The sequence below is a fragment of the Myotis nattereri genome, assembly GCF_964212035.1.
Source record: "Myotis nattereri genome assembly, chromosome: 15".
Lineage (NCBI taxonomy): Eukaryota > Metazoa > Chordata > Mammalia > Chiroptera > Vespertilionidae > Myotis > Myotis nattereri.
Genome location: NC_138090.1, coordinates 29,792,132 through 29,805,168, shown reverse-complemented (window position 1 = coordinate 29,805,168; position 13,037 = coordinate 29,792,132). Strand labels below are relative to the sequence as shown.

General features: G+C 53.2%; 1 protein-coding gene across 1 annotated transcript; it reads left to right on the top strand.

Annotated features, from left to right (window-relative positions):
• The first annotated feature begins 3,018 nt into the window (after positions 1-3,018).
• Positions 3,019-11,771, top strand: MVD (mevalonate diphosphate decarboxylase). Its single transcript, XM_081107043.1, has 10 exons — positions 3,019-3,175; positions 5,477-5,547; positions 6,288-6,402; positions 6,717-6,863; positions 7,850-8,049; positions 8,332-8,406; positions 8,613-8,831; positions 9,292-9,407; positions 10,326-10,434; positions 11,026-11,771. Exons 1-10 carry the CDS (start codon positions 3,106-3,108, stop codon positions 11,104-11,106), a joined length of 1,203 nt encoding a protein of 400 aa, XP_080963169.1. The 5' UTR covers positions 3,019-3,105; the 3' UTR covers positions 11,107-11,771.
• The last annotated feature ends 1,266 nt before the right edge of the window (positions 11,772-13,037 follow it).

Genomic DNA, 13,037 nt, shown 5'->3' with positions numbered 1-13,037 from the left:
CATTTAGGTGTGCCCCAGGGGCTCCAGAAAAAGGGAAGTTACAAGTTACCCAGACATTTCAAGGGTATGTTGTCATAGATGCTAAAAGACAGATAAGCTCAGTTAAGGTTAAAGGTTGACCTTGTCAGTGAAGATACTGGTCTAGGATGTAGCTGCCCACCATCACTGCTTTTAGTCAAAGTTTCATTTCAGACCATCCTTTGTGGTTACTTTAGGTCTCTGAGTTTGCAAGACCGCCATGCAGGCCTCCCCTGAGCTTGTCAGGTCAGCATGTGGCCCCTTTCGTCCACAAGTTAAATATCTAATCACTATATTGGACATCTGAAACTAATACAATACTGTATGTCAACTGTAATTGAAAAATTAAAATCTTATTTTAAAAAGATATGTAGTTTTTCTGGCCATAACGCTATTATTGCATACTTAATAGACTACAGTATAGTATAAACATAACTCTCGTATGTACTGGGAAACCAAAAAATTCCTGTGACTCACCTTATTGCAGTGGTCTGGAACCGAACCTGTAACATCTCCAAGGTGTACCTGTATTTTGCATAAAATATTGGGAGAAAATTACACAAAGACACTGTAATAGGGCCCAGGGTGGGAGACGTTGTATTACTCTTTTTTTGTTTGTTTTATTGCTTAAAGTATTACAAAGAGTATTACATATGTCTCCTTTTTTTCCTCTCCCCTTGACCTTCCCCTGGCCTCCCCTACCCCCCAGTGTCTTATGTCCATTGGTTATGTTTATATGCATGCATACAAGTCCTTCGGTTGATCTCTTACCCACCCCTCAAACCCTCCCTGCCCTTCCCACTGTAGTTTGACAGTCTGTTCAATGTTGCTCTGCCTCTGTATCTATTTTTGTTCATCAGTTTATAATGGTCTCTATTATCCATGAATGAGTGAGATCATGTGGTATTTTTCCTTCATTGACTGGCTTATTTCACTTAGCATAATGCTCTCCAGTTCCATCCATGCCGTTGCAAATGGTAAGAGTTCCTTCCTTTTTAGAGCAGCATAGTATTCCATCGTGTAGATGTACCACAGTTTTCTAATCCATTCATCTACAGATGGGCACTTAGGCTGTTTCCAGATCTTAAGCTATGGTAAATTGTGCTGCTATGAACATAGGGGTGCATATATCCTTTCTGATTGGTGTTTCTGGTTTCTTGAGATATATTCCTAGGAGTGGGATCACAGGGTCAAATGGGAGTTCCATTTTTAGTTTTTTGAGGAAACTCCATACTGTCCTCCATAGTGGCTGCACCAGTCTGCATTCCCACCAGCAGTGCACGAGTGTTCCTTTTTGTCCACATCCTCTCCAGCACTTATCATTTGTGGATTTGTTGATGATAGCCATTCTGACAGGTGTGAGATGGTACCTCATGGTTGTTTTGAACTTTGTGTTACTCTTACTTCTCTTAATATCTTGACTGCAGTCTGAACCATTTTAAAGCTAAAAATAAATTTTTATAAAGGGAAGAGAAAAATGGGGTTACTACTGTTCAATGGGTAAGGAGTTTCAGTTTAGAATGATGAAAAAGTTCTGGAGATGGATAGTGGTGATGGTCGCATGTCAGTGGGAATTTACTTAATGCCACAGAACTGTGTACTTAAAGTGGTTAAACTGATGAGCTTTATGTGTATTATACCACAAGGGAAAAGCCCATGTACGTGTTTATGTGGCAACCCATTTCAACCCCTAAAAAAGTAATCCTTGCTTATATGGAGCTTAAAAAAGGAGAGCGGGGCCCTGGCCGGCGTGGCTCCGCTGGTTGGAGCATTGTCTGGGCACAGAAGGGCCCGCGGATCCCGTCAGGGCACACACCTAGGTTGCCGTTCCATCCCTGGTCTGGGTGTGTTTGGGAGGCAACCAATCGTTTCTCTCTCACATAGATGTTTCTCTCCCTCATCCTTCCTCTCTGAAATCAATTAAATATATATATGTGTGTGTGTGTGTGTGTGTGTGTGTGTGTGTGTGGATTTAAAAAACCCTCACACACATCCTTGAGGGAGGATTTAAAAAAAGAGAGAGATGGAGCTGGAGAGCATTATGCTAAGTGAAATAAGCCAGTCAATGAAGGAAAAATACCACATGATCTCACTCATTCATGGATAATAGAGACCATTATAAACTTTTGAACAATAATAGATACAGAGGCAGAGCGGCCTCAAACAGATTGTCAAACTGCAGCGGGAAGGCCGGGGAGGGTTGGGGGGCAGGAGGGAGGGGGGTAAGAGATCAACCGAAGGACTTGTATGCATGCATATAAGCATAACCAGTGGACATAAGACACTGGGGGGTAGGGGAAGCCAGGGGATTGTCAAGGGCGGGGGGAAAAAAAGGACACATATGTAATACCCTTTGTAATACTTTAAGCAATAATAAAAAATAAATAAATAGAGTGGGCTTTGAAAGCGCTTATCTCTCATGCTTAGCAGCTGCCACCCAGCGGCACAGGTCAGAATGCGGAGCTCGTGGGACCCCCAGATGACAGGGCCAGTGAGGAAGCGTGGGCGGCGGGACCCCGGGCGGCGGGGCGCCAGGAGACCCCAGGCGGCAGGGCGGACTGGGTGGCGGGCCCGAAATCCCGGGGAAGCGGGGAAGGCCTTGCGAGATACTGTGCTGGGGAACCGGGGGCACTCTGGCATGGTCACCACAGCCTTTCGACCCGAGCTGCTCCCGCGCCCCACTCAGCCTCCTCTCAGCCAGGAGAACCCCTTGGACGGAACCTGCTCAGCCGCCCACCGGGGAGGTCTGACCGCCGGGTCCGCAGCGCTCCTAGAAGGCCGCCGCTCTGCGCCTGCGCACGCCCCGCGCCTGCGCGACCGCGCGTCACCGGAGGTTCCACGCCTGGGCACGCTCTGTGCTGACGCAGAGCCCGAGCACGCACGCCGGGGACAGGGGGGCGGGCTCAGCCTCAGCAGTCCATCGTTCGATCCCGCTTATTGGCTGAGAGGTGGAGCGTGGGGAAGAACCCGCCATTGATTGGACAACGTGCGAACAGCTGGGACCGCGTGGGCCAATGGCGAGGCCTGCTGGGGCGCGGGTTCCGAAGCCTGGCGGCTGTGGGCTGGGGTCGCTAGTGTTCCTCGGCCATGGCCTCGGAGAAGCCGTACCTGGCGGTGACCTGCACCGCGCCGGTCAACATCGCGGTCATCAAGTACTGTGAGTGCGCGGGCCGAGAGTGCGCGCGTGGGGACCTCCAGCCCGGCGCGGGTGGGCGGTGGAGGAGGTGATAACGCGGTTGGAGGTCCATATACAGTTGTGAGCACTCACTCCGGCGGTCCACCCGGCCCGGTGGTGCGGCATGCGATGCCCCGGATCCACTCCGGGACTGGCCACACGGGACGTCCATACCCGCGGAGGTGGGGACACAGCCCACATAGGACGTATATCTTCTCGAGTCCCGGGACACTTGATGGACATGGTCCACACAAGATGTCCATCCCTCAGGTGGGACTCAGCTCCCACGGTCACGCCCACCCCAGCCACCTGGGACCTGCTCTGCATTTCTAGCATGTTCTCTTTTCAAGAATACTTCATCAATGAACAATGGACGCAGCACGTAGCGTTTTGGAACTGACCCACTTCACCCACTGTAATCTCTGGAGGCTCATGGTAGTGGCAGCAGTGCTTTGCTCCTTTAGTCCCGAGTCCTGCCCCCTGGTGCGGCCCAGCCACAGGTCCACACCCGTTGGAAGGCAGCTGGGTTGCTTCCAGCTTTAGTCTGTTAGGAATAGAGCTGCTATAAGCTGTTTGTATGGATGTTTGTGTGAACATCAGTTTTCATTCTTTTAGGGCAGCGGTTCTCAACCTTCCTAATGCCGTGACCCTTTAATACAGTTCCTCATGTTGTGGTGACCGCCAACCATAAAATTATTTTCGTTGCTACTTCATAACTGTAATTTTGCTACTGTTATGAATCGTAATGGAAATCTCTGATATGCAGGATGTATTTTCATTACAAATTGAACATAATTAAAGCATAGTGATTAATCACAAAAACAATATGTAATTATATATGTGTTTTCCCATGGTCTTAGGCGACCCCTGTGAAAGGGTCATTCGGCCCCCAAGGGGTTGCAACCCTCAGGTTGAGAACCGCTGTTCTAGGGTAAATGCCCAGGAGTGCCATTGCTAGGTCATAGTTGCATGTTTAGTTGTTTTTTTAAAAAAGAAACTGTTAAATTGTTTTTCCGAGTGGCTGTACCATTTTACATTGTTTTTTGGCATTTGGTGATGTCACTGTTTTTTGTTTTAGGGGACACATCGTTGTGGTTTTAGTGTGCATTTTTCTGCTGGCTGACCTTTTCATGGGCGTATTTGCCATCTCTGTATACTATTTGATGAAATGTCTCTTAATGTCTTTTGTCCATGTTTTAATTGAATTGTTCGTTTTACCACTGAGTTTTTGAGAGTTCATTTTATATTTTAGATACTGATTCTTTGTTGGATACGTGGTTTGCAAATATTTCCTCTTACTCTATACTTTATCTTTTCATCTTCCTAACAAGTTCTGTCAAACAGCCAAAGTTTAAAACATTTTGGTGAAGTTTAGTGTATTAGTTATTCCATGAATGCTTTTGGTGTCAAGTCTAAGACCTCTTTGCCTAGCCCTACAACCTGAAGATTTTCTCCTAAAAGGTTTACAATTTAAATTGAAGTCTGTGATCCATCTGGAGTTATTTTTTGTATAAGGTATAAGACTTGGGTGGAGGTTCATTCGGTGACCTATGGATGTCCAGTTATTCCAGCAGCTTTTGCCAAAAATGCTGTCCCTCCACTGAATTGCTTTTGTATTTTTATAAAAAATCAGTTGGGTTTATTGATGGGGACTCTTTCTGGGTCTCAAAGATCACCTGCCGGGTATGAATCCTTATTACCTCCCGTAACTCTGCCATTCCCCCAAGCCAAAATGCAGCACATTGTGTGTGCTTAACAAAGAGTTTTGAAATTTCCACAAAGTTTACTTTGTTTGCCATAAGATACGGAGGTAGAAGTGCTCAGCAGCAGCGGGGTGATTTTGGGTGTCTCCAGGGAGTATGAGCAGGGAGACTTGAGGTATTTTCAGTAACTGAGGCTGCTCCTGTTTGGGAGGAAAAGACAAAAGCCTACCAGTCAAGCGTTCAGTACCCAGTAGGCACTTCAGTGTGACTTGTCCAATGGGTGAAAGACGATAAAACAAAAAAATGAAGCAGAAAGATGGTTAGCCTCCAGCTCTGCTCTGGGACCTGGAGCATAGTGAAGCGGGGAGCAATCCAGGAGGGCTTCCTGCAGGTGTGGGTACAGCAGGAAGAGGACATAGTGAGAGAGCAGGGTCCAGGGGGGTAGGGAACTGTGGTATGGGAGAGGGGGTGACAGGGAAGCACCAGTGGGGACGAGTGGGGCTTTGGTGGGTGGAGGCAACAGTGCCCTGGTTTGCGGGGCTGGGAAACTGACTAGCTTACCTTGGGTTGTCTGTTCCAGGGGGAAAGCGAGATGAGGAGTTGATCCTGCCCATCAACTCCTCCCTCAGTGTCACTTTACACCAGGACCAGGTTAGTATGGGCTGACAATAAACACCAAAATAAAAATTTTCTAAACTTTTGTTTAATAATTGATAGTAATAAATCCCCAGTCCATGAACAGTGTCCATTCCATGCTCCACTGTTAGGAATGCTCATCGCACATGCACCCCCAGGTCTCTGAGGATCTGTCCCTTCACACTCGTGCCCGGCCCAGTGGCTCTGCTGTGGGAGATGGAAGCATCAGCCTCACCTTGTATAGCAGTGGTTCTCAACCTTCCTAATGCCGCGACCCTTTAATACAGTTCCTCATGTTGTGGTGACCCCCAACCATAAAATTATTTTCATTGCTACTTCATAACTGTAATTTTGCTACTGTTATGAATCGTAATGGAAATATCTGATATGCAGGATGTATTTTCATTGTTACAAATTGAACATAATTAAAGCATAGTGATTAATCACAAAAACAATGTGTAATTATATATGTGTTTTCCGATGGCCTTATGCGACCCCTGTGAAAGGGTCGTTCGATCCCCAAAGGGGTTGCGACCCACAGGTTGAGAACCGCTGCTGTATAGGGAAACCAGGCTTGGGGCTGAGCCTACCTACCACACTGCCTGACCCCCCTCCTGTCTGGCCTCAACCTCCTGTTCTCCAGCAAGGCTGTCCCTGCCCCTGAGTGGGTGACAGTGATAGGCCATGGCAGGAAAGGCCTCCTCAGCAAAAAGGGGTGCTTTGCCCCTGAGGTGGCCCTGCATTTTCTTTCCCAGTTAAAAACCACTACGACAGCTGTCATTAGCAAGGACTTCACTGAGGACCGGATTTGGCTTAATGGCCGGGAAGAGGACATAGGGCAGCCGCGTATCCAGGCCTGCCTGAGGGAGAGTGAGTGGGGGTCCCACCTGGGACGTTGGGGCCAGTCCCAGCCTGTTCCTTCCCCTCCTTCTCTTCCTTACTCTGGGCGGAGTCTGAGCACAGCAGGTGCTGCTCCCTCCCCACCTGGCTCCGAGAGCCCCCCGGGGATTGGGGACACCTGTTAGCACAGCCAGGTCTGGGGTCTGGGGCTTTCTTGAACAAGGAGGCCTGCAGAAATTTGAGGCAGAGGCCCGGTGTCAGCTGTATCTCTGACCCTTGGCAGGCGAGATGCCAGGAGCAGGTCAGGGCAGCTCTGCCCAGTGGCTATCTCCCCCTCCCCACAGTCCGCCGCCTGGCCCGAAAGCGGAGGAGTGGTGATGAGGAGGACCCGCTGCCTCTCAGCCTCAACTACAAGGTCCACGTCGCATCGGTGAACAACTTCCCCACAGCCGCAGGCCTGGCCTCCTCAGCTTCAGGCTATGCCTGCCTCGGTGGGTGCCCACAGGAGACTCATGCTCTTGCAGCTTTCGGGGAGCCCTCGTCTCAAGAGGCTGAGGCCTTGGTTGTCTCACACATCTGAACGTTAAAGTCTTCTGAGGGTTCCATACATCAGACCCTCTAGGTTGTATGTGACAGAAGCCATCTCAAACTGGCTTACGTCTAAAGTAGGGACGTAACAAAATTCCAAGGAGTGCAGCTGCCTTCTGGTGCAGCTGGCTCCAGACTCTCCCACCGCCTCATTGGGCATCCATTTCTTCCTATGAAATCCTGTCTTGCTCACCTCTGTTGGTTCACTCTCTGGTAGGATCTCCCTACTTAGGGGCAAAGCTGGTTACCACAGTGGCGGTCAGTGGGCTCACACCGTCCTCATAGCCAATGAGATCAGTGGCCCATGAAAACCCCAGGGATGATGCTTACTGGCTTGGCTTGGCTTATGTATCCCGGCACCTTCAGGAGCCGGGGGGTGGGTGAGCCAAGCCGGGAGAGGTGCCAGTGTTGGGCAGAGCTCTTGCCTTATGACCCCAGCTGTGCATCCTGGCATCAGACCCTTGACCAGGCCCAGCCCTGCTCCTTCACAACCAGCATGCCAGCTACTCCAAGCGTGTACATTTTCAGGCCTCTGTGCCTCGGTTCCTGCCCCAAACAGCACCCCTAAAAGCCCAATTTTGTGCCACTCCTTGGAGAAACTTTGGCCCCTTGGCACTCAGTCATTCAGGTCCCCAAGAGTGGCTCCCCTCCACTGCAGCTCCACGGGCTCCAGGGGTCTTTGTATGTCCAGAGCGCGCCTTTGGGAATGCTGAGTGTGTGTGAGCGTGTGGGTGGCCACATGGGTGAGTAGGTGAATGCTAACCGTGAGAGTTGGTGGCTGAAACTCTGTCATCTCAGAATTGTTAATTTCCTGTAAGGCACGTTCTCCTAGGGTGCTGAGCATTTCTTAGTCCCTCTCCCCTGTCCACCTTCCCTCCTGTGCCTACAGCCTATGCCCTGGCCCGAGTCTACGGCGTCGAGAGTGACCTTTCGGAAGTGGCTCGCCGCGGTTCAGGCAGCGCCTGCCGGAGTCTCTACGGCGGTTTCGTGGAGTGGCAGATGGGGGAGCAGGCTGATGGGAAGGACAGCGTTGCCCAGCAGGTGGCCCCTGAATCACACTGGCCTGAACTCCGAGTCCTCATCCTTGTGGTGAGTGAGACAGCCGTGGAGTGCGGGGACCTCTTGGGCTGAGCTGGGAGTGATGAAATGGTTCTTCACAGGGCGTTCAGGAATGACTCCCATGTAGTAAGAGCGTTGCTGATCTATATGCTGCTGTTCTCAGGACTGTCATCTCTGCCAGTCAGGAGGCCTCCATGGTCAGGAGGTGCTGGCCTCCACCTGCCTGTACCAGTGAGGGGAGGGACAGGACAGGGTGGGTGTTCAGGGCTGGGGCCTGGGTGTGAGGTCTAGGCCATCTCTCCCTCGGTACAGGTGAGCGCTGAGAAGAAGCTGACTGGCAGCACAGTGGGCATGCAGACCAGCGTGGAGACCAGCCCCCTGCTCAGGGTAAGGCCGGCACTGGGGCAGGTGTCAGCTCCCCAGGAAACAACCTGCTTGTCAGGATACATGCCAGGCTCCACCCACATCCTCTGCAACTGAGCTCATCTGCTCTCCTGGATGTATGAATGCTGAGGCCTGGGGGAGGCCCTACCCGCAGGCCGCTGTGCTGGGAAGCAGCCAGCACCTCATTGGGAAGCACCTGTGTCTTGCAGTTCCGGGCTGAGGCGGTGGTGCCGGCGCGCATGGCAGAGATGATCCGCTATGTCAAAGAGAGAAATTTCCAGGGCTTTGGTGAGCTGACCATGAAGGACAGCAACCAGTTCCATGCCACCTGCCTGGACACCTTCCCACCCATCTCTTATCTCAACGACACTTCCAGGCGTATCATCCACCTGGTGCACCGCTTCAATGCCCACCATGGGCAGACCAAGGCAAGGTGGGGCCGGGGCAGCGCCAGAATCCCACAGAGTGGGCCTCAGGCCATGATCTTCAGTAAAACCAGCACATGCTTGTCGGTGACAGAGCGCCACGGAACCTGCTTCATGCTCTTGCGTGCAGAGCAGCAATAGTTTCCGTCGCACTCTGTTTCATTTTGGTTGTAAGACCCACTGAGGGATCCCAGGCTGCACTTTAAAGCACTGGTTTGGGGAGCCCCCTTGCCCTCAGTTCTGAGTTGTCCAGCAGAAGTGCCACTGCTCTACTCGGGGTTGTCCTCGCGGGTGCTGTGGGAGGCCCTGGGTCTCTGGGCAGTCTAGAGCAGTGGTCGCCAACCGGTGGCCCGAGGACCACTGGTGGTCCATGAGGTCCGAAAGGTTGGCGGCCGCTGGTCTAGAGGGTCTGGGCCAGGCAGAGCCACTGTCCAGATAGTGACGTTGACTGCATGGGTTCCAGGTGGCGTATACATTTGACGCAGGCCCCAACGCGGTGATCTTTACTCTGGACGACACTGTGGCTGAATTTGTGGCTGCCGTGAGGCACAGCTTTCCCCCTGAGTCAAACGGAGACAAGTGAGTTGTGGGTCCCCCCACTTGGGAAGCCGTGGAGGGAGGAGCAGGGTCTCCTATTGGGATCAGGGACAGCTTCTCCTGAGGCTGTGGTGCTGAACGGGGAGTCCCACAAGAAGTGTAGATCCCCTTGGACCACAGGCAGTGTGTCACCAAGTGCGCCTTGCTGTGACCGGGAACTTCCCATCACATGCCTTAGCCCGTGACAGAGACACACCCACGCACATGGCATCGTGGCTCCTGTGTGGACAGTGGCTACAGCCCCGCAGTGGGGACAGAGCATTTGGATTTCTTCGCACCCGTTTTAATGGTCCCTTCTCAATGTGGGGACACCTTCCTGTTAGGGGTACTGGAAAGGGGAGGTGGTTTACCTGTCTCCATAATTGGGGCAGTACTATAATTTGGCAGCACTGGTGGCTAGTGGGTGGGAGGCCAGAATACTAACTTCCTTACCAAGTGGGACAGCCATGATGGCCTGGGAGGCCGGGGGTGCCCTCATCAGAAGCTCTGTACTCATGGCCCTTGTCACCGCAGTGGGTGGTGGGCAGAGGAACACAGTGATGGACTCATGCCTGAACTGAGGCATTTAAGTTGTTACCCCACTGGGTGGAGCAGTAGCCACGGGCCATGGGTGAATCCAAAACCTCAGGGAGGTTTCCTGAAACCCTCCCTTCACGGTGACCCCAGCCTGGCCCGTGGTCATCCCTGCTCAGCTTTTATGTGTGGTGAAATACACTTTGAAGTGTACAACTCAGCAGCATTAAGTATATTCGTTGTTGTGCAACCAGCACTTCTTTTGGTTCGAGAATTTTTTATCACCCCAAAAGAAACCCTGTACCCATCGTCAGTCACACCCTTCCTGACTTTGGACTGCATGCTCCTGTCGATGGACACACAACACTCCTGCCTTCCTTTCCCCAGGTTTCTGAAGGGGCTGCCCGTGAAGCCTGGCCCGCTCTCAGACGAGCTTAAAGCTGCACTGGGCATGGATCCTACCCCCGGCGGCATCAAATACATCATTGCCACTCAGGTGAGGCCTGGTACCAGTCCTCAACACCAGGACCTGGGGCCCTCACTGCCCAGCACACCCAGGGAAGTTTCTATCCAGTACACGGGCTTCATAGCCTTAGACCCAGTGTGTCTACCAGGTGAAACCAAGTGAAGGGGTTCCCTTTATCCCCACTTCGTCAAGAATAACAGCAATTTCAAGGTACCTGGTCCACTGGTTTGTTTCATTCACTTGCTTTCAGGACACACTGTGACTTGGGCTGTGTTCCCAGTGCTCAGGGGAGAGGGCAGGGCTGGCCATGGAGATGGGGATCCTGGGGACCCTCAGTGCTCACCCACTGGAAGCAGATCAGGATCCCTGCTCAGTGGCTGAGCTAGGATTTCACTCAGATGGTTCAATTCCAAGGCCTCAAGAGACTCTCTGTCTCTACCTTTCACTCAAGTCTGGGTAGTGGAGGCTGGGACCACATGGCTCTTGCCTAAGGGAGTTGGGCACAGGGCCAGGGCATCACCACACGGTGGTCAGCTTCTGACCTGTACTTTCCTGGGAGGCTGGAGGGTACACCTGTCCTTCCCTGTCACCCAACTGAACATTGATTTCTCTACCTGCCAGGTGGGGCCCGGGCCTCAAATCCTGGACCACCCTCACGCTCACCTCCTGGGCCTGGACGGCCTACCGAAGCCAACAGTTTGACCGCCTCCTTGAGCGGAGCCCTGGCCACCACTTGGAAAAGGGACTGCTTTGCTGGGACTGGGGAGCTGGGTGTGGCAGCAGCTGTGCCATGCTTGTTGGGACTGGAGGGTGGCTACCTGGCCCCGGGCTGGTCAGTGTGCTATGGCCAAGTGGGGGCAGTGAAGTGACCACTTGCAGGCTCCCAGGCGGCCAGGAACAGGCACCCCACCAAGTGCCTCACCTTTCCTGCCTGTGCTGTGCTGAGATGAGGGCTGGGATGGGATGTGGGACCTGGTGGATCCAGCCCATTGGGTTGAGCTGCTGGTGTGTCCCCCGTGAAGGGTCTCTGACCCTGAGCTCTGGGGCTACGTTCACTCGCCGAAACAGGAGCTGTTTCACTGAGATGACGGGGAGTTGGCATCCCTCTTTGGAGCTGGAGGACTGGTCACTGTTCAGTAAGCAACTTATGCAAGCTCAGGATCCCTCTACAGAGTGCTTTGAGCATGAGGGTCACCCTAGCTCCTCTGCCAGAGCTCAGAGCGCTGCGTGTGGAGAGAATGTTTCTTCATAAAAAGACCAGGACTGTGACTCCGAGGGAGATGGGAGAGCAGCCCAAGATGCCTTGTTCTACGGAAGCCCCACTGTCACAAGGAGCCCTGGCACCTGGGAATAAAGCCAGAATTGCTGATCAGGCTTGGCGTGCTCCTGTGTACCCAGCATCCCTGTGTGGGCAGTGGGCAGCACTCATCGGGAGGGCTGGGGAGGGCACGGCCCATGTGCTTCTCCTGCCAAAGAACTTGGAACTTGCCCACTTGCTGACTTGCTCCTGAAGAAGCTGCCTTCTGACCCAAAGCTCCCCTTCAGTTGCCCAGCCTGCGGTGGGGTATTCATCACACAGCCACTCCCATGGCCACAGGCCACACTAGATGGCAGACACGGTCACTAGGGCTCTGACAGGTATGGGGACAGGGTTCGGGTCTGGCTTGAAGCTTCCAGTCTACAAAAGTGGGAAACGCGTGCAGACGGCACTGATTCGGGAAGGTTCCCTCAGCCCAGAAGCTTATGGTTTCTGGAACCCAGGAATGGCTGGTACTTCTGTGAATGGCTGTACTTACATTAGTGTGCGAGTCATTGCACTCTTCCCCACGCTCCCAGCTCAGCACCATCAGCTTGTGGGAAAAGGAGGGTGGACACCGGTGCCCTTTGACCTGCCTCCGGGTTCCCTGCCTCCACCCCAGGAGGGTCAGATGCTGCTGCTGACCCTTAAGGGAGAGGGCAGAGGAGGGAAATGACAAAGGGACAGGACCTAGCACTCCGACATTCTAGATTTTCCCAGCTTTGCACACCTTGTTCTCCTACCCTAAGTTAGTCCTCTGGGCAGAGGGTTGCCCACCACACCTGGCTAGCCCAGGGTCAGGAAGTGAGGGTTGGACCTGCCACTGTCCTAAGTAGCAAACATTGACTTACATGGAGCCCCGCCCGAGGCTCAGGCTCCTTCCTTGTCTGAGGCTCTTCTCCCTGAAGTGGGCATGGCTCTGGACCTTTAAACCCCCTAGGAACTTGGCCTGCTCACACCTTCCAAAGGAGCCCCTGCTGGCACTTGCAGGAGGTTCAGCATTTTGGGATGACACTGCCTAATGAAGCGGGTTCCAGGGCCCCTTCCCCCGGGCAGTGCTTAGGGCGCTCCAGGTTGACTGCGGTGGAGCTGGCAGAGCAGACTCCCAGCACCACGCGGGCATCCAGGTGGGTGCGGCCTGCGGTGGGCCCGGGGCGCTGGAGGAGGTGAGGCGAGGGCCCCTCGGACCTGCAAGCTTGAAGGCGTCGGGCAGGCTTCCTGAGTGCCCACCACCGTGGCTCCCCGGCTCACCCAGCCTGTCTCCTAGGGGCGGGGCCGGGGCCGGAACTCGGGACGCACTGCTGTTCCGCCGGGCGGGGCGGGACTGCCCCGGGAA